The sequence below is a fragment of the Atta cephalotes genome (assembly GCF_000143395.1).
Source record: "Atta cephalotes unplaced genomic scaffold scaffold00033, whole genome shotgun sequence".
Classification (NCBI taxonomy): domain Eukaryota; kingdom Metazoa; phylum Arthropoda; class Insecta; order Hymenoptera; family Formicidae; genus Atta; species Atta cephalotes.
The window spans coordinates 3,391,663-3,415,008 of NW_012130097.1; the positions used below are offsets into that span (position 1 = coordinate 3,391,663).

Below are 23,346 nucleotides of genomic sequence, written 5' to 3' on the forward strand. Positions count from 1 at the left end.
TTATTCGTCTTTAGTTCGGCAATATTAAGAATTCTGGTAACATCGAAATCTTGTGATCTTGTTTAATTGGCGCGTACATAATCGGATTGTATTATTTTCGTTGCGGATGCCGAATTTCGAAAGAAATGTCTGGCTCGAAGATTGTACTTTATAAATATCCTCTGTAATTTGACGTTGACAGAATATATTTATTACAATATTTTCTTTGTTAACTTACTGCCGTTCTTTAAGCCTATTTCTTTCATCTTCTGACATTCTTCTGTCTGTAATGAACCACCCTCTCTACGAATCTATCTCTCGTTATTGAGAGTGAATATTGCGAATTAATCGAAAATTAACGAAAGAGTGGCACCCTCTCTCATACCTGACGCCCAACTCACATTTAGAAAGCACTTATAGCAACTTGTTAAAGATCCGCTTAATTAATTCTGGAAGTAGTGATTCTGAAAATCTAGTGGAAGACGCACAACAAACAAAGTTGTGCCATTACTCGCGAGTACGGTTACAGTATCTACATACATACTGTTACAGGACGTTTTGCAGCAAGGATACAATACAGCGAATTATCCCATCCATATTTAACGTTAGTTTAACGTTGGTAAATGACAAATGTAATGTTCATTGTATTACACTGTGCTCTTGACGCAAAATGTCCATAATTTCATTTATCATACAGAGTCTGGTCATTCGGGGGATTCCACATAATTGATATAAGACGCTGCAATCGCATATTTTCTTTTGATTGACGATAATGACAATAACGATTCCTTATAATCTAAACAATTAATTTTTGGATAGCAAATACTTGGACATTCAGTTCATACGCCTAGATATCTACCTCGACGGCGAACATGTAGACAACAACCTAGATATTTAATTCCTCGACGATGATCTTGATATTTCATTTTGAATAATTTACGCTGTACGCATCGCAGCCATCATGTGCAGTTATGTATGATCATGTGCAATGCTGATTTGCTGGTTAGATAGATAACATAAAGTCAAAAGCCATCTGTTATTGGAAAAAAAAAACGAAAAAACGTACATTTCTCTTCTGGTCTGGATGAACATGACACGCGCTCCCCGAACGCACTCCTGATCTTTGCAGAATGTAGAAAGTGCAAAGTGCAGAGAATGGCTATGTTCGACATTGGCAGTGTTTCTGTACGCACCCGACCATGCTCGACGGCGCCTGCCTTCTAGTGCCAAAAATTCCTGCCGTTCTGCTCTGGACGACGATGATGTTAATAATGATGTTTCTTAAAATGATGATAAAATTCAAAGATTCAGAGATATTGCATCGCAATATCTCCGTTCGTACAGTAGTAAAAAAAAGCACTTTTTTCAAGTGAATCGAATAAAAATTGTAGAAATTATGATGTACGCCGTTACGCCGAAAAAATGTCTTGAGAAAACACGCGTTTAATGTTTTTCAATACCAATGTTTCGTGTATAAAATTAAAAAATGTACAAATTACCTTTAGTCTGCAATGCCTGCGCCATATTGCTGTCCTTCAACATTGATATAAACCTCTTCAATCTCTTTCCGGTTTCATTTTAAAGCTCTGTGAGCCTTTTTTGCCGCTTCGGTCAAGGAGCGCTCCGCTACTTTGATGCATTGAGCGTCCGCTTTCACGCAGAAGTTATAACAGTTACAGCCTATAGGCATCTGCTAGCACGTGTAATACTAATTTTGCAGCCTTTCTTTGTGGTATACACTATTCTTTTATCGCCTTTCATTACAATAAATATATTTTCAAACGTGATAACGGATTTTCCAACACGAATCATCAAGCGTTTGACACATCTATTTACACTGAAAAACAGCTGTGTACTAACGCTACTCGAGTTATATAACGGTCGAATTTTCTATTGATATCTATAATTACCTACGGAAATCTATTGCTACTGTTTTTTCATATCTGAGGCAGCTCCGAACTTTTGGAGCAGCGTACGGCACGCCGATCGTAAAGGTACGCGCCTCAAAAAAATCAGTTGTGACTTTGTAAATATTTCGAATTTTCCATTCCAATTACTGGGATTATATTTTTACATATGTATAACCTATTTTATTTAAGTGAAAAAAATTTCAATTTTTTTCAAAGTTTCAAAATGATGTAACCCCTTAAATATTTGCTATAGGATTGTCAATCACAAAATTATAAGACCTTACTTTTTTAAAAATTCATTAAATAAGACCTTTATGAATTCAGCATCCTTTTAAAAATATAAGTTTTCAATTTAAAAAATGTTAGTATTTTATTTGTAGTTGAGTGTAGTAACATCGTTTTCGTTTATACTTCCATAACTACAAACAAAAGAAAAATCACTACAAACCTGAAAAGGATATCGCAAGTGGATTTGAGATATCTCAAAGTTGCATTTTTAGCTTGTAGTTAATTTATTGTAACCCTTATGGTTCAACTACAAAAAAATCAGAAAATCACTATAAACAACTATTAACAATTCTGAATCAATATACTATATAATTGGCATTTTTTTGTTTATCTGAAAATCGGATGATTTATTTTTTCAAAATTTAATATTTTTTAGTATATGAAACTACAAACAAAAATAATGTTACTACAATCAACTATAAAACAAAATTTTTTTTGAAAATTTAGATTTTTAAAAGTCAAATGCCAAATTCGCAAAGATTTAAATGCATGTGAGTATGCCATCGATGGACCAGTTAAATATTTTTATTATTATACGTGATGTCGCACCATTTGTGAAAAAATTATAAGAATGACTTAATAAACATTATATTTTTAATAAATTTTCATTATTTGATCCAATATTTTGAAGTGTAATTGTTTAATATTCGATTTTCAGATAGTCCAATGATGAATAACCGGTGATCTATCCATAGGCAACGTAATCCAATAATGTTAAAATATATTTAAAAAATTATATTAAAAATAAAGTGATAAATGTCGTTCTAGTCTGACAAGATGAATCAATTTTTTTTCAAAGATAATATCTGAAAGTAAAAAGTTTTCGAAAGTATATGCACTATATAATTTGTTTTTCGGCGTACTTACCCTAAAAATATAATTGTTACGAATTAATTAGCCTAAGGGGCTCATTGATGGCGTACTTACCCTAAATATTTACCTTTATATGCTAACTTCCAAATGACTTTTTCCTTGATGTTAACCTTGAACTTCAAGGAAGTAAATATCAAGGATAGTCATTTGAATATTGGAAGATAGAGGTAAACATTTACGGAAGTGTATTTGTTAAAGCTACTCAAATAGAATTGAATGATTTTCGAACAATAGAAATGATACGGTAGAAATGGAGCTGAATTACCAATACACATTTCCTACTTGAATGGTCCTTGTATATCTAGTGAGAGATGTACTCACCGGAATGGTAACGGCTCTCATTGCGTGTCAGTCTGCGATTACCGCGTCTAGCTGCCGCCGCCGCTGCCGCTGCCGCTGCCGCAGTAGCAGAATTCGAGTTCCCAACGTTCCCTGTGGAGCCGCCAGAACTCGCGGGACTGGCGATTCCTCCAGGCGCTAGTCGACCGCCTGCATGCAACATAACAACAACAACAACGACACATAGACAGAAAAAGGACACTATGAGAGCTCGACTGCGAGGCGCAAAAGTTATCATCATTCGAACACTGGTATCTAACTTTGAAACGTTGGGAGTTAGTACATCTTTTATCTACTTTGCTATTGTTAATCGCAAATCAATCCCAATGAGTTTCTAAATCCAACAAAAAATTAGTTGAAAGAAACGATTCCAACCGTTTCTACGAAACGTTAATCTTTACAGGACGATCATCCACTATAGTGGTATTATTTTATTTTTCATATTGTAAGAGCGTAATTTTTATGCTATTTAATCAAAATCCTAATATTTAAAAAATTGAAAAAGCAAAATATAAATCAACATATAAAATCTCCCTGTAAAACTATCCTATGTATCACAAAATGTAACAAATTCTAATCGTATAAAAAATTGAGAGACCCATTTGGGATCTCTCAATTTATCAAATAATTTTATCAATCGAATTTTTAGTATTTCTGTACACAAATCTTTTGTTAAATAATTTTGTTAATCGAATTTAAATAAATAAGAAGTGGATTGTGTCCTTCAAGGTTAAAAAAACAATGAGAGAAGAATGTTCATCATGCTTACGATCCATATATGATAAACACAAACTCTATTTGTGTATTGAGATTGTGATGGCGAAGAATAATGTTTTCTATGTATTTTTTGTATTTTACGTTTTTCATTTATATTTACTCCTTTAGTATATTATTATAATAATATCTACATTAATAATTTAACCTAGTAATAAATTAAATCAATAATAAATAGCCTTTTATCTGAATTTAACATTTTTTTTACATCTAAAAATCTAAATAAATACTATTGATAAGTGGTAACACTTCAGAAATGATTCGAGTCATTTTAAGGGTAACCATCGTGTGACTTTTTTGAAGTGTGACCATGAAGGGTTAAAAATCTCTATCGATAGTTGAAGTTTCAAACCTCCAGTAGATTTCAGGTCCTGAAGCCGTCCTTCTGAAGCCAGAAAGATTCTGAAATCTAGCGTGAAAGTTCCGAGTGATACTCGGATTATTTTGATGATCACGAAGAATTAAATCACATTGCTGTTTTTTTAATGTATATCATCTCTAAATAGGGAGGTTCGAATGAGGTAGTGCACGACGCCGGTTCCAGTTAGCATCGCATAATCTCTCCTACTCAATTCCTACTCTTACTTCCATGAAACGTAATAGAAAGTTACGCGGGTGAATTTGAATAACTCAGCTAGAGACTATTGGGCGTCATCCTCAGGAAAACAGGGCTAATGAGGAAGAGAAAAGTGGCCCTCAGATGTAAAAGGAGTTGAGCTAGGGGCTAGTAATTTATTCTAGTAAAAAAAACATACATTATGAAAGCTCAAGGAAATGGAACCGGACGAACCCTAAGACAATGATAAGGCAACCGAAGTAAGCATATAAGAATTAGAACGTGGAACACCCGTATACTGTAGGTCAGAAGTATTGAGGATGCTCATTGAAACACTAGATAATTATAGGGTGTACCTACTGAATTGCACTGTAAGAAATGTGATAGGACAAGGAACAAGAGACGGAAGTTAATTTTATTTTTATTCTATAGTTTTTATCTATAGTTTTACATTACATACAACATTACATATATGATTGGTAATAAATACCAATAAGATTAAATATATACGTGTTCCTCGGCCAAAGCTAAACCAATTACAAATGGAAGAGAAATAGAATTGATTAGTAAATTTATTTATCTTGGATCAAATGAAATTATGGCAGAAATGAAGCAGCGGAAATCCTGCTAATTAATAAGAAAGATTTTGGACTGGCTTCACAACTCAAATCTCAATACAAAGTGTAAGCTGTACAAAATCTAATGTCATACTGACATATAATGCGGAGATATGGACACTTACAAAGAAATGAAGAATTACTGGGATGTTTCAAACGCAAAGTATTACATAGAATATATGGCATGATTGTGGATAGTGAAGATGGAGGAAGCGGTATAACCATGAATATTATATTAACTATACAACGACTGTAATATTGTGAGGAGGATAAAAATCAACCGTCTGAGTTAGATGGGACATATGATCAAGATGGATTCAAGAAATCTCATGCACATCAATACTACAATAACCAATGGAACAACGACGCAGAGGAAAATTGTATTTCGTGGATGACATGGAGGACTTGAGAAGGATAGAAATGAGGGAATACAGAACAAAAGCGCTGAATAAGGACGAATGGAAAAATATTCTAAAGCAGGTCGGCATAAAGAGCTGTAAAGTTAAAATAATGATGATCTTTAAATAGAGTGGTTCTTATTTTTTGATTTTTCAAATTCTTTCCGCCTTATCCCCTAAAATTGTTCCACAAAAAAATAATTTCTGTAAAAGTTTAATTCAACCCAATATCGGTAATTCGGTGCCCTCTACTCGTTAAACATTTGAGTTCCATTACACTATCAGCCCTGGTTTTTATAGTGTCTTTTCCATAAAAATCGACCTATAGGACTTCCATTTTTTTAAACATGTCTTGTTTTTTTTGAGACCTCATACATCTCATTTAAACAATTAGGTAAATTATTAATGTCTGAAAAATAAAAAAAGTTATTAAATTTTTACATATTCAAGCTAAAAAAATTGATCTATGGGCTAATAAAGTATTAGTAATATGTTTGAGGGCAAAAATTAGTTTAAAATAGGATAAATTCTCTGTATAAGAATTGCTCTGAAATTGAAAACCGTTTCCCCGAACTCTTTGAGGTATAAAGGAAAAGGAAAACGGGTACAAACGATTTTTTTTCAAATGATTATAAAAGCGAAATTAAAAATTTTATAGTTGCACACTGATCATTTCTTATTTTTCATTTCTTTTTTTATTCTTAGAAACGAAATAACGATCGGTACAAATAGATAAAAAAAGAAATATAAACGCGTTATGGTATCCATTTTTATTTTTAATGAAGTTGGGCGCCAGGTTCACGACGGTCTAGAGTTGTCATGTCGTGATAACATTTGCTTGATATAAAAGTTATAATCTGTATTTATGAAATAGCAATACACAGATTAGTTTGCACGAAGAAATCGTTAAGTTCTTAGAATTGGATTAATATTTCTTTAATATTTAATTAAAATACTATCGTTATACAAAAATTTATGTTGTGCGTGAAATATTGATATACATGTTTAATCTTCTATTGCACAGTATTTCTAAATTCGGAGTACTTCCTAAATGAAAATGACATTTCGAGTTACACGCTATTAGGAGATTTTTTTTTTCTAATAAGAAATATTTTTCTCAGTATATTCGCTTAAGAAGAAGCTTCGAATGAAATTCACAAGGTAATAATAAATATAACGATTCAATGGAGGTATCACTCTTATCGAACACGTGGTACTTTTCTTTTGGAGAAATAAGGCTTCTCATGCGTATCTCGACGTGCGTGTACGTCTCAACATTTCAAATTGTCATGGAATATATTATAATCAGTTCCAAGACGATCATATAAATGAAGCACTGATATCAAGGCCAGTATTCAGATTATGTTATATTCAAGATCATCTTAAATACAGTCTCACGAATCAATCAGAAACATATTAACATCTTAAGATATTACTTACGATAGTCTTGAAATAAGAATGAACTATGAATACTGCTCTAAAGTCTCGAATGAGTAACCGTAAATTTTTTCTGCTCACAATGAATAACTTCTGATTTCGAGATAACATTTTCCTTCTTATATTTGTGATACTTATGTCTCTCATAATTACGTAGGTTTTTTTATTTCGACATATAAATAGGTATCTCTAATTTTTGGCGAAAAACAAGATTAAGATATGTGATATGTCAATAACATATAAATCATTTATGAAAGTAAATCGTGCAAGTCCTATTTAAGTAAAACAAACATGTTTAGGATTCCCTTAAAGCAAAAAAAACCTATTAAATTTCATAGGATATGAGAATGCCTTAAACGATTTAACTGAATCTTAAATGTTTGTATAATTCTGTGTGAATTTATATAGTACGTATGTATGTTTTAAAATGCGCGCCGAAATGATTTTTTGGTCTTGAAACACAAATTCTACTAAACTACACAGTAATATTACAAGTTAAATTGACTAGCAATTTAACAATTTGACATTCTTTATGTATCTTAAAACACTCTTAATAATGCTGAACATAGTAAAATATAATGACATAGTAAAATAATTAATTCTTATTGCAAAAAATATTACCTCGGTCGGGAATCGAACCCAGATCTCTGATATTCCGTGCGAGCGTCCTAAGCCGTAATTATTTACAGAATACGACATTCAACATTATTAAGATCATTTTAAGATACGAAAAGGGCAAATTAACAAATTGTTAAATTGCTAGTCAATTTAACTCGTGATACTGCGATAGTTTACGCGAGTTTGAGTTTCAAGACCGAAAAATCGCGCATTTTAAAAGACTACATACGTAGTATATAAAGTTACACAGAATTATACAAACATTTAAGATCCAGTTAAATCGGTTAAGCCATTTATTTCAATTGGTTGTGTTTTTAAATTCTCTTTTCAATATTTTTGCAATTTTAAAATTAAAAATTAACTTTTATTGAATATTAATTTATATATAAAAAACATTTTCCATTTATTTGTTCAATTGTATTTTGTCCAGTTTTACTGGACAAAAATACTACAAAAATATTATTTAAATTGCGACAACCTTATCGCAGACATTTTGAAGCTTCATGCTATTTGGGATATAAAGTCGCCAACATTTCGCGCATGCATAGTACGCCGAATAATTCGCCAATCACCCGCTGATTCATTTGCTACGGAGAGTTTTTAGACATTGCTGTTAAAATCGCTTGATGACAGAGTTAAAGTAAGATATGTTTAACTTTGTCACAGCGATTATTAAACACTGCAACTTTAAAATTTTGAATAAGAAAGAAGCGCTTAGAAGTTTTTGCTACTGAATCCGCTGATAAATTAAGAAGCTTGCTAAAAGTGTATAAAAACAGCGCCGTAAAATTGCCGTAAAAAAAATATCGTAAAGCATCGTAAAAAAAATACCTCTTGTAATGCGTAATTCGAAATGTCATTTAGAAATTTGTACTTCGAATTTAGAGGCACAACCTCGTGTTGACAAATAAATTAGCGGACGATTGATCAATAATTCGGCATATTGCACTTACGTGATTGGCTATTAAATTATTTCTATTAAATTATTTCCAAAACATATAATTATAATTTATACTGTTTACCAATGCGTAAATGGTTTAATATTGACGATTTTGTCAGTCAAAAATTTATTCTGAGAACAAAAATCTGACGGTAAAAGAAGCAAATATCAAAAGCAGCATGTAAATCCTATCTGTAGCTGACTTCTTACACAATTCATTATTTTGCAGTCCTGCTATAATGATTTACTTTATCTAAAAAATTAATCATAAGCACAATATTTCGCTTAAATTACACGAAGAAATTACATAATAGAATTTCTCGTTATCTGATTTAGCAATAGCAGCTAAAAAACTGTTGCTTATAGTTCGCGTTCACGACAATAGCAGATGTATATAACGAGCGAATAACGCGGAAGCACTTCTTCCGTGTGCAGATACAGTTAAACTGCAGCGATTCTACCGATCGCAGCTGGACGCAAAGGCGCGCTCGTATACCTATACGGAATGACTCCATATTGGAAACATACGAATTCTCGAATATTATATATTTATTATCTACCAAATTCTATTAGATTTTGCGTTAGTATAAAGAGATTCCGAAACAATAAAGAATATAAAATAATAATGAAATTTATATTTATGTTCTTAAGGGATTATAGAACTTTTAGAAATTAAAAAAAAATGGAAATTCTTTTCATTTTTTCACTAATTTAAAGTCACAAAAATGAATATAGATTAGTTGTTGTAGGTAAATATTTAAAAAATTATGAACCATTAAAAATTGCAAAATTTACAGTTCGTCTTTAAACGCGATTTTTAACAAATATTATTTTAGAAATGATAGTCATTTAAGTATGTTTTAATTGATTAATTTGAAATTTTATAAAATAACATTTGTAATAACATTCCCACATTGGAAATATTATAACAAAAAAAAATTAAAAACAGCTTCTCGAAGGCTTTTCTTTTTAATTTTTTTTTCAAGTTGTGTATAACCAAAAGAACAAAATGTTCAAAAAAATACAATTTCCATGGTAACCGTGTTGAGTGTCGAAAAATAAAACTTTTCAATTCCCTTCGTGAATCGGAAATAAGAAGTATAAAATGTAAAAAAGTTGATTTTTTATATTAGATAATTTATCAAAACTAAAATCTTGATCATCATGCAAATGCGCAGACTGCATCCAGGAAAAAAGTTCCATATATAATTATATAAAATTATATAAATGTATATATGATTATATAAATATATAATATTATATATAATAATATGTAATTATACATAAAAAATTTTTTTCGAGAATGTTTAAATAAACTTCTGAAATTATTTTTATATTTTTGTTATAATTTCACATTTTAATTTCATTATTAAAATGGGAAAAAGATCGTGAATTAAATTAATAAAGGCAATGGGGTGCATCGCGAAGAAAGAACGCGTTCACGGAATGCAGCTTGCGCGGACCAGCAAATAACGTGTGAAAATGATGCAATTCTATGTCTCCCGTAATTTGCGACGATAAGACAAAGTCTCGCGTAAACAATTGCGACAATTGTGGTAGTAACGGTTGGCGAACTCGGATATGATTCGCATTAAGCCCGATCATGTCATTTGCAAAGTTTTTGAGCCCCCCCCCCTCCCTCTCTCTCTCTCTCTCAACATAAAGTGCGTAAAAATCATTCTACAATCGTACATACTTTGAAAAATACCTGTGAAAATTGTAGCCATTTTGGACGCTTAATTGTTTGACAGTCATTTGTGTCAGTTGATGTCAATGTTTTTGTAAAAATGGAAAAAATCGAAATATCGAATATCGCGCCGTGATTGTTGCATTTGAAAGACAATGCTTGCGCAAATTAAAGCCGAGTTGGACGCTGTTTAGGGGAACTCTGTCTCATCATTTGTCATCGTGAAAAAACGGAAAGATTTTAAACATGCTCATACCAGTTTAGCTGATAATGAGCGTTCGGGACGGCCAACAACTGCAATCACCATCGATAACATCGAAAAAGTTCACCAAATGGTACTGGACAACTATTGAATCAAGATTAGAAAGATAGCAAAGTTTGTGAGCATATCGAAAGAATGTGTTTATCATATATTGACTGAAGAATTAGGCATGCGTAAGCTAACCCCGCGTTGAATGTCGCGCTTGCTCACTGTGGATCAAAAACACATTCGAATGAACATTTCCAAGGCTCCATTGGGGTGATTTAAGCAAAACGAGTCAGAATTTTTGTGTCGATTAATAAATGTTGATGAAATGTGGATCTACCACTTCACTCCTGAGACAAAGGAACAGCCAAACAGTGGATTGCGAAGGATGAACCTGTTTCGAAAAAGGCGAAGACGGTTTCATCGATCAAGAAGATGATGGCGGCTATTTTTTAGAATAATCATTGTATTCATCGACTATTTTGAACAAGATAATACAATAACGAGGTACTACGCATTATTAATTGATAAGCTCTGAAGGCAGTAATTGTGAAAAAATGGATGCATTTGAAGAAAAAGAAAGTGCTGTTCCATCAAGGTAATGCATCGTCTCACACTTCTACGTTGCTATAGTAAAAATTCACGAATTGCGATTCGAATTGATTGATCACCCACCGTATTCACCAGATCTGGTCCCCAGCAACTTTTTTTTATTAAGCTTAAAGTTTAGCTCGAAGGATAAATTTTCATCGAATGAGCAGGTCATCGCATTCGTAAAAGCCTATTTTGCAGAGTAAGAGAGTACGCTAACTATTTGAATGGGTTAAAAGAGTAGGAACATCGCTGAGAAAAATGAAAAATGTGTCAATTTAAAAGAAGACTATGTTGAAAAATAAAACTTTTTAAATTTGACCAAAAAAAATACTTGTTTCTATATTAGGCTCAAAACTTTTCAAACGATCCTTATAAAAGACGCAGAACGCAGGTCACACGTCGCAAGTAAAACGTATTTCAGATTGTAATAGATCGTAGGTTGCAATACGATAGAACGCAGGACGCGAAAATTGGAATTCACCTAATTTTCTGCGTCTTGTGTTCCCAGACAGCACAATGATATTTTAAAAATGCATATTGGACATTTCGTATGTATTTTAAACATCTGAATTAGAGTCTCGAATATTTTTAGAATGTTTTAAAGACGTACAGTGTTATTCTTTTGGACATCTCAAAAACATCTTTTTTAGATATACAACGTACTAAAATTGAACTTATTTCAAATATTGTGAATTCTGGCAGATAAAGGAGATAGTCTGCTCACCAAGCAATTGAATGAGATTGGAATTTTGAATTCAATTAATTATATTCAATTGTATCTATAAGTAAAGAAAGAGGACAGCTACTATTTTATTTGTTTAAATTTATACAAGTAGGTAAGTATACTTAAGGTCCCTTTACGTAGAGTAATGATGTCTCTGGCAAATGCCTAGACATCTTTTGATAGAGATGCCCATACAATGACGCCACCAATATAGCGAGAATGCACATACATTCACATCAAACACACACATACACACATTTCGGCATATACATATTTTATATCTATATGCGCCATTTTATGGGCATTACCAAACTGTATAGGGATTTTAAATATACTTAGGCTGTGTGTTCCGATATACTCGGCTAACAATGAAAATCTATAGTGTACGTTTGAACTATAGATTTTCAATACTAGTAGTATATCAGAACATGACTTTAGTGTTAATTGTTTTTATGTAATTTTAACTTATTTATATCCGATATGCAATTTATATTTTATTTAAAATATTGATATTATTATTATTATATAACTAAAACATAAGTATTTAAAAAGCATTAAAAATTAAATTTCTGTAGCATTAAAAGCAATTTTGATTAAAAAAGGAATTTAATATACGAGGGACAATCAAATATTAAGCTTCCTATTGTAGTGAAAGAAAATAAAAAAATAAGACAATTATACCACTTTTTTATATTATTAACATGATTCCTAAGTCACTTCTCAACATAGTCACTATTGACATTTAAGCATTTTTCGTAACCATGACATCAGTTTTTTTTTATACCAATGTTATAAGAAAATGTATCCATGGAGTAGAGCCATAATTTCACTTCAACCTTGACTTCATTCTAAATCACATTATGATCACAGATCTTCTTTTAAATGCTATTTCATAATAACTATTCTACAATGGAAAATTTAGAGGTGCAAATACATAAGACAGATATTTTTAAAACATCCAAATGTTAATATTCTTAGTATATGGAATAACGTACATTTTAAAAATATTCATTATCCATGAACGTTCGTACTAAATAAAAACCAGATTTGAACATCCAATGAACATTGTATGCTGTCTGGGTTCTGTGTCCTGCAATTATAATTAAAATACGTTAAATTAGTTTCTAATCATACAACCTACGATTCGCGTTCTGTATCTTATGTAAGATGGAGTTTTACACTCCATCTGCGATGCGGAAATACTGATCACTGTTGAAATTTGTTCCCATATGATTTTTATAGAGTACAAAATAAACTCATTTGAAGTGGCGAACGTCCTGTAAATTAAATAGAAGTAATATCTCACGAAGCTGCGCATTATTCTTTTTGTTAAATGTAATTTTCTTTTGATTCTCTCAATCCGCGTTCTATGCGTCTCGCATGACGCAACCAAGAGCAATTATACGTTGCAGTTATAAGATGCAGAATGTTAAAGTGACGCATGCCGCGAAGATTGCGTCTTGTCCCTTCCTTTTATACAGATTGCATTTACTATTGTGTATACAATGAAGCACGTGTTTCTTGAGAATCAGAACGTGATTGATATTGCAAACTCATTTCGTCCCAATGATGCAACATTGCGACGAGAGAGATAAGTATCACCTAATTGTAAAATAAAAAGATTTACATTTTTTTCTTGTAGACCAAATGTTACAATCTATAATTAATAGGACTTCATCAAGAAAATTAAAAAGAAGCGTTTTTAACAAAATATTGAAACCTTTATCTACATATCTTGCTTTGAAAAATGTAATACTTAATGCGAAATATATAGTATGACTGAATATGTAGGGCGATAATATTTTCACTTCGCTGACTTTTCCGCTTCGTACCGTATATTGCGAATAATGCGATGATATCTCCCGCTGTTTACTTGCAAGAATTTTAATGAATTCTAGAAAAGCGAAACACTTACCTATCTGCTTCGAAGCGTATTGCTGAAGTAGACGCGTCCGTTTCTTTTCATAACCCTTTTGTGTAATATCTCCTGCAACAGCGGAAAACAACTTAATTGATAACTTAACCCAAGAAATAATTTATAGCCACGCATTTAATATTATTTCAGATCATCTTATAATATCGCGAGTAATCATAGTTGCAGTTTATAAAGTAGGATATTAATTTTATTGAATTGTTCTCTAGAAAACATTCTATTATTATTTCCGTTATTGCATTTTTTTATTTAAATAAAAATAATTAAAAATGATACCTATTTAAACTAAGAACAAGAATATAAATAAAACTAAAGATGGGATAGTAGGAGCAATATATAGGATGCCTCAGAATAACAAGATTCTCTTATGAGCGAATTAAACTGAAAATGAAAAAGTTATCTAACATTTTGCAATTTTCGCAATAGAAACGACGCAATAGAAATAACGAGATATTAATTTCTAAAGATCGCCGAATAGCAAGTTCTTCTGTTAAATACAACAGAGTGAGATAAGATCACTCACTCTCGTAGATAACTAAACGCGCAGAGAATTGTTTACTATAAGCAGCAGTGAACATGTCGACAAAGCTTTTCAAGCCTGTTGATTGGATGCGGGACAGAGAGATTCTAGGATTTCTTTGTTCTGCAGCCAATCAATAGGCTTAAAAAGTTCGTACGACACTGAAATATCAGTATTAAATGTTTTTTTCGTATATGTGTATTATACGAAGATTCTAACGAAATTTAGTGTGTAACAGAGAGATACTATATCTACAGTTTTGGCCGTTGGCGGGATCTTGTTGCAACATATTAATTATAGAAAATGATAGAAAAATATTTTATTTTCGTTATGCCAGAAAAAATTGTTTCGTTTAATATTAATATTTGAATTATTGTTTTATTAATTATTTACATTATTGTAATTATTTGCTCACCTAGTTTCTATTTTTATAAAATGTTATTTGCATGTAATCTATTATTATATATCTGGTAAACAATTTTTCATAATCAAATGTATATTTTAAAATGTATATTTTAGGTTACACCTCTCTGATTTTAATGTCTTTAAACTATGTTGTAGGAAAGAGCTGCGTCCTGAGTGATTCTTCTCCACAAGAATTAAGTGGAGAATGGCATTAGTTTAAAAGATATGATAAATTAAAAATATGCAAGGGATAACATTGCTTCACTTCACGTAAAAACTTGAACGTCCTTAAGCAGAGAGGAGATGGGATAGACTTCGTTTTGCATGGAAAATCGAAAATTCACGTAAAACGATACAATCACGCAAAGCAAGATCTACTCCCCCCCCTTCCTCTGCCAAAAAGCGTACAACTTTCCACGCGAAAATGATAAAATGAACATCTTTATACAAATTTTATTATGAAACTTTTATTTGTTACATCGTCTAAATGAATGCTGTCCCCCACTTAATTCTTATAGAAAATCACTTAGGACATTCTCCCATATAATATATCTGAAGGACATTCAAATTGGTGATGTGTGTAACCTAAAATATACATTTACCATATAATTTTATATAATGGTGTCTAACTCATATAATTATATATAAATATGTGTATTTCTTATTTTTCGATGTTTCGAATTCTTTCACCTCCTAGAATGGTTCTAATCCACAAAAAAGTAATTTCTGTAAAATTTAGCGCGATCAGATATCGGTAACTTATATCCCTGAACAGTAATTGTAATTATAAAAAGTAACGATAAAAATAAGAGTGTTATACTCATTTCCCATCCTTGAATATACATTAACGATTCATATAGAGAATGTCTTAAAATGCTGGGATGCCCTTTCGCTAAGATTCTATGGAACATTCTAAGATAAAAATCTTTCATATAAAAAAGTTCAGACTACAATAGTTTTTTTCAAATTATAAACGATTAAAATTGGTAGTGTCTGAAAATGGCGAGGGATGAATATTGCGCCTTGTACATTAACTCTAACTGTTTGTTAAATATTAATATAATTGAGACAATGATGGCAAAATGTTTAACTGCTGAAATTCAGTTTCTTATTGTAAAACATTAATAGTTTTATAAGTTAATAACGTTTTATAATAGGAAACCAAATTTTAACAGTTAGGCAATTTTGCATACAATGATAAAGCATTTCAATTTTACAATGATAAAGAGATTTCACTTTTAAGCTTCACATGTAATTGTTTAATTTAAATTACATTATTAGGATTAATGTCAGCTTTTATTACGGAATATCATTACGTATAGTACGAAATATTTTTATATAATTTCTTACATAATTGATAATTGATATTCTCGCCCACATCTCCACTCTCTTTCCTTCATCCTTCTCCCCCATCTTAAAAAATAATAACATATAAAAGGAATCACTAGAAGAAACAGTATCAGATTGCTCTAATGACATAAACTGCAATGTTCACGAAACGTTGGTATTCTAAGAATGGATTTGGACACGGAAATAACCCGCGATACGCATAATTTCCGTGTAATTATAAAAATTTATTAATGTCTATATATCCAGGTCAAAAGAAAAAGATGCATTTAATAAAATTATATTTCTAACTTGCTAACTCCTACATTTAACAATCTTAAAGAAAATAGTATAATAAACCTTATTAAAATACGGTTGTTAATTTATAATTATTATTTTCTCTGTTATAGTACTTTCCATAAGATTATTTAAATGTAGAAGTTATGTTATGTAGAAATATAATTTTCTATTAGTTAGATTTGAATTATATATCATTTTTTATTGTAATAAAAATCACAGCGTGTTTCGCGCGCGCTATTTAAATTAATTTTTATCTTTTTACTTATTAAGAATAAATTTCATCGATAATCTTCTATACAAATCACTTGCTAATTCTACGATGACGAAGTAAGCGCAGAGAAAGAATCAATCAGCACCGCAGAAAAGCGACAAAAATTTACTAACGCGAAAATAATTTACTTTTTCAACACATTCCCGCAAGAAAAACACAGCAAATGAGAGATAAGGGGACTCATATAAAGTATCCTAGAGGAGTCTAAAAAAAGTACTATAACTTTCACATGGTGGACTCTAACAATTATGAACGAATCCGTAGGTTACAGGTGTACAAGTTCATGAATGTTGTCATATCCGATCTGCCATTTTAAATTTTGTAATTCTTGAGGTCGATCACTTTTTCCCTGGGGCGGAAACGTGAAAAGTGAAAAGTTTCACGTGAATTCAATGATCATGTACGATTCCATGGGATCGTATAACTCTCCAAACTGTGAAAATGTAAAATTGTTCACGTGAACTTTTCCGCCTTATCTTGAAACGAATGAAAAGGAGAAAATCTAGGGAATTAATAAATGTACTTCGGAATTAGAAGTGTCCGTTGCCGTGATAATTGCAGATAAGAAGAAGAAAAAGAATAAGATTGTTAATATTATATTGATGAAGAAAAATTATACATGTATGTGCATATATAAAAATAATGTCAGGGTAAACTACATAATCGCTATGCATGAAAAGTTACACATGAAATCTCGACGAGTGAAAAGTAAAAAGTGAAATGTGGAAAATGAAATGTATACAAATACGTGTCCAGCGAGCCAAAAAAATTTACAAAAAAATATAAGTCAATATGTATTAATCAGTTGCCACAGAAAATGAATTTTGAAATTCCCTAACTTTTCTATTTATTATAAATGTATAATATTTGATTATAAACGTTAGGTATAATATTTAAAAAATTACAACAACTACTTGGAATAGAAGTAGTTTAAGCAAATTGTGAGCAAATTTCGAAATTCCAGACTTTTTTACTCTTTCCCCTGACTTTTCTCGATTTTGTCTGTGATAATCCTGACTACTTTTGCATTGGCCCGCTCTATCTGATCTCACCGTTTTTAATTTTCAAAATTTGAGATTGCATTCAAAATCAGCAGCTCTAACAATCTCTCAATATCAAATTTTCGAATATATCGAATACTTTGAATAAATCGGAATACTTTCAGCATTTTCGTCCATCATTTTGAATCTACCAAGAAAGATTTTTTTTTAATTCAACAAATAATATTTATAAATAATTTATAATAAATTATCTTAAAAAGATACAAACGTACTTTTTTTGTACAAATATCAAAATTTAATAATTATAAAGGATTATTCAATTATTTAATCTTAAAATGTTATTTTATCTTAAATATAAATACAATATAAAGACTAGCGACAAATATTATTCAACTACTCACAATTTCAATATATTATTTTATTTTAAATGTGTAAGTACAATATAAACTAAAGAGAAATACGGTTTACCCAACTTTCTCTATTTTGACAAATTTATCAGCAACATAACCCACAATATATTGTTAATTTAATGTTGTACATGAAAAGAATTTAAATACTAATTATAGTAGTGTGTGTGTGTGTATATATGTATGTGCGCGTGCGCGTGTGTCTACACCAAGCTTCAATTATTCGCCTTGTGCTCACTATATCTTAGGTAAATTGTATGAAAACTTACATGAAAGAAAATTAATTTTAAACGTAAACAGATGTTTCGAAAACAAAATAAAAACGACAATACTTAAACAATATTGCTAGCGTCACATCTGTGTTGTCACAGAAAAAAAAAACGATTCGTTTAAGAATTACAATGAAAATACGATTTAACCATCGTACAACTTGGTCAACTCTTATGTGTGAGTAACAAATGTAGACCAATAAATGGCAACCCATCAAAAATATTACTTGGTATCATAGTGACGAAGTGATCAATCTAGTAGTAGGATCGATATTCACAGTCCGTTCTTTTAAATACAATCTTAAGATGGCATAAATTATAGAGCCGTATTCTTAAGATATTAATTAGAACGATTTTAAAATAAGAACAGATTATAAATACCGACCTAAATATTGGCCTGTAAATTTGTGGAAACTTAGGGCAATCATATTAAAATTTTTTTTTTTAGATTCACTCTTTTCTTCTTACAAAGTAATATTTGGGACATTGGTACTTTTGCGCTATTTTGTAATAATAAAATAGCGATCTAAGATTTAAAGAATCTGACATCCTTGGCTATTACTGTCATTTCCTGAACAATCTATAGAACTATATTCGGATCTTACTGGAATGTTTCCTCAAGGATGAGCACTTGCGTACGAGGAATACCGGCTGAGCGGATGCTTTTCTCAATTGCGACTTCCGACGCAATGGTCTCCTTCTAAATCCTGATTTTTGCCTTTTTAAATGCTGCTGTCGTTGTGGAAAATTTCTTTTACGATCACTGAAGCGATCAACATCATCGTCTTCACTGTCGCTTGATGGTGATGAGAGACATTTGTAACTTGTGTTGAAACTTTCGTTTTTTGGCCTTTCTTTGACAATGTCCTTGGCTAGAAAGGTAAGGAATTGACTACTGGCAAAATAATTTCCAGAAATGATCGTTCTCGCTGGCGTTGACATCATCGTTGTTGTTGTCGTTGTCGTCGAAAGCTTCCAAGTGGCTCCCCGCACAAGAAGACCATTGGTCCTTAGCTCCTCAGAGAATAGTTTATCCTCGTTAAAGTCGCTGATTTTTTGTACCAGACAAGCTGATGACGAAGACGATGTCGCCGAGAAAGAACCAAAGGACGATGAAACAATCGAGTTCAAGGCATCATCTTCCCGACGCTCATTGAAATCACCTGATAACAACAGCTTTTGATCGTCAAACTGATCGTCTGACACGTTCGACGACCAGTCGTTAATTCTCTCTAGGATTGGACTCTCATCATCAGGGAAATATCTGATCTCTTGCCAGACTCGACGTTGACGTCTCGAACGACGTCTTTCGGGTGGAATAAACCATACTGGACTGTTGATTCGAACTGCAGGTTTCTGATTCTTCTTATTAGCGCGTTGAGAAGTTCTCTTACCACTTCGGCGACGAGAACTAGAATGTCTAGACGCGCTCGTTCGTTTGAAGTAACCTTCCGTGCTCACACTTGGCGATGGCTTTGGTGTTTTCCGGCGAAAAAGACCATGTCGCGTCATCCTAAAGCCAAGCAATATCGATTGCAATCGAATTCTTGAACAACGCAATATTTGATTCAATCAGTGAAATTCATTGCGAAAATATGAGTAGTATGTAGATCTTTCCATTAATATATTCAACCAAAGAAAAATTTTATTAATAAAGACTACAATTAATTTTTATTATTTTTTTATATATTCACATATTAAGGTGGTTCTTTAGTAAAGTACCGAAAATTTTGGATGCCTCACCAAGGCCCATTTAAAGAGAGAGAAAATTATAAATATCTTCATAATTTAGATAATAATAAAACTACATGCATATCTTAATGAAATAGTACGAAATACAATAGTATACAAAAATGATGAAATAAAAAGAAGTTGAGTTCTTATACAATTTGTTTTTGTGATGATTTAGCAATGTTGCACCATCAAATTACAATGTACATTGCAAGCAAGATTTTTTATAAAGAAAAATTTGTAAAAAAGAAAGTTGAAAAAAAAGGGAAAATTTATTCCAATCTATAATGAAATTAAAAGTTTCATGTCACAAAAACAAATGAAGTTATATTATACGATTTTGCCATTTCAACATTAAATATCTTTTCGGAATCGTTGATTTATTACTTTTGTATGATTATTGCAATCGTTATTTTTTAAATTATTATAATTATGTTTATTTAGAGAAGTATATGGTAATATTTGTAGGGTGTTTCATAAACATCACATACTTCAGGAAGTAAATCTATACACTAAAATAAATAAAAAACGTCATATGAATTACCTTTCAAGTTTTCAAGTTATGAAAGATTAAAGAAAATATTCGAAGTATTCATCTCATACGTCAACACATACGCTACTTCACATCTTAGCATTGAGCATCACTTGTTCAAAAATATTAGACTATTCTTCGAATAGTCTCAAATTCGTTCTTTCTCGCAGATTATCCGCATTATTTACCGGCGTTGAAAATAATAACAATAAATTTTAAATGGCCCCAAAAATTAATGGACTGAGATCAGAGATCGTAGTGGCCATGAGTTCGCCTCGTCCTATCTATCTCGGTTTGTGGCATTGTTTAGGAATGTTCTCACTTCAAGATAAAAATGAGACGGAGTACCATTATGCATGAACAGTCATAAGTATATCAAATACACGTCAGTCATTTCAGCATAAATGTACATTATCATTTTGCCGCTGATTGTTCCATCTTTAGATAAATTATAGTAATTTACTTATTGAATAAACAAAAGAATAAAAAAGTATATCTATAGAACATAAGAGAGTGAGTTCAAGTTTATCGAAAGTAATGGAACAATAATAAAGAAATGGAACAATCGAGCCTTAAAACAGTATTTAATAGAACGTATTTAATAGAACATATTTAATAGAACAGTAATTCACGAACATAAGATACCCACTGCTTGAAATCCTATCCGATTTATTGATGGATATTATTTGTAAACATTAAATAACGTCGAGATGTGCTAAACAGTATGTGTAACAGTAACGTGTGTTGACGCACAAGGCGAACATTTCGAACATTTTCTTTAATCCACTTGAAAACTAAAGTATGTAGAACATATATTTATATAACGTTTTTTTACTTATTTTAATGTATCAATTTCTAAACTATTGATATGCATTTATGAAACACTCTGTATGCACTTAGTGCATTCTTCTTTGAAGAATGCACTAACTGCATACAATCGTCTCCAATTCTTACCTGTCACTAAGTTGTATGTTGAGAATTATATTTTCAATACCTTTTTCTTTTATTTCATCATTAACCTATCCTAAAATTTTGCATACTTCAAGTTCGTGACTTTAACTTTATTATATAAAGAAATTATACATTTGTATGTACTTCGATTTACTAAAAAAAAAAACCACCTTAAATACAGATTACATTCGCACTTTATCTAGTTGTTTAGAACGAGTGGACTCCGTTAGCCTACATCTTGATAATATTCTCGATGCGTAGTTATTTCCTAGTTATGTACATATTACGAATAAGAATATTTTGTATTAAACTGATTAATTAACGATGTACGCAATCAGATCCTTCTCGTTTAAAACAACGAAAGATCAAAACTTCTGAAGATCTTTCGAATTTATAATTAATTACTTAAAATAAGACTTATCGACAAAAAATCAAAGATTTGAATTTAACAAAGGTAAATCAATCAAAGAAATATACTCTATCATTTATCCATCTTCAATGATCAACTGTTAATCGAAAAACTAATCACCCTGGCCTGAAATCAGCGAATCTGGCGATCCTAAGAGAGAAGCCGAAGGATGACGAAGTTTCCTTGCTAACGGGCTTCTCTGGCGCTGAAACCGTTCTTGTAACAGTTGGCTGTGGTTTCTTCTCCTTCAGAGCGCTATCCAGATAATGATGAACTAAAGAATTCGAGACAGAGGAATAAGAAGGAGTCGATAGCGGAACTGATACCGGAAATGGCACCGCATCTCTCCATATTCTGCCAAGACTGATATTAACACTGAGCGATCCTTCTACAGAAGACTCTTGGATCCAAAAAGTATCGTGCCCATTGGTTGTCTGATCTCGACCTAGCTCCGTAACGATTCCAAAGGATTTAGATTTAGGTGTCAAAACAGGCGAGGCATTGAGCTCAAGAATTTTCAGATCTTCAATAACTGAATCTGTGTCAGTATATTTGACAAATTTTGTGGTTTTCGTTGGCTTAGGATGCTGAAGAGATTCGAGATGATCTTCGTGAAGCTTTTCGCGGGAAGAAGAACTGACTCCTTGAAGCCATTCATCATAAGTAATAGAGTCGCGACTGAGAGAACGCTTTTGATCTTTCTTGAATTCTTGCTCCTTAATTTGCTGATTAACAGTTTTATCATTCGTCACTTGTTGCGAGGAAGAATTAACAACAGGTTCCAGATTTTTTTGAAAACGATTCCGTCGTTTGCCCCGGTCCAGATAACTTTTCCTAATAGAAATTCTCTTGAAGGACTCGCTACGCTTGAAGGAAGGTTCGTTGCGGTCCTTCTTGCGACTAACGAGCCTTCTCAGGTTTTGAAAAGTGAGAGGCCTCATGAGGCAACGCGACAAATTTTGACTCACGAAAGTGGAATCGCTACAAATTTATACTATTTTTAAATGATATTTGCTTAGCAAAGATTAATGAATGCACTCGCGAATCATAAAAGTCTATATACAAGATAAAAGAACTATATATGCAAATATTCCATATAATCAAAAATCTATGGAAAAGTTTGTGAAGTCAATAAATCTTGATAATCCTGGATTTATAAAAAGAAATATTTATGAAAATAAAAATGAATTTAGGAATTAGATTCCTTTCCCCTCTTTCTTTGCTTTCTTCTGTCTCTCCTTCTTATTTCTTTTATTCTTTGTTTCTCTTTTCTTTTTGCCCTCCTTGCCCTTTTGCTATTCGTATTCTTC

The 23,346-nt window shown here is 31.6% G+C and overlaps 1 protein-coding gene across 1 annotated transcript in view; it reads right to left on the minus strand.

The window, feature by feature from the left end:
* LOC105621415 (disco-interacting protein 2 homolog C) overlaps positions 1-22,977 on the minus strand; it is a 37,741-nt gene extending 14,764 nt beyond the window's left edge. Inside the window, exons 1-4 of the mRNA XM_012202884.1 lie at positions 22,157-22,977; positions 19,019-19,926; positions 13,897-13,968; positions 3,372-3,539 (exon numbers count right to left, since the gene is read on the minus strand). Coding sequence (XP_012058274.1) covers positions 3,372-3,539; positions 13,897-13,968; positions 19,019-19,926; positions 22,157-22,977 — 1,969 coding nt within the window. The remainder of the gene's footprint in view (positions 1-3,371; positions 3,540-13,896; positions 13,969-19,018; positions 19,927-22,156) is intronic.
* Positions 22,978-23,346: the final 369 nt, after the last annotated feature.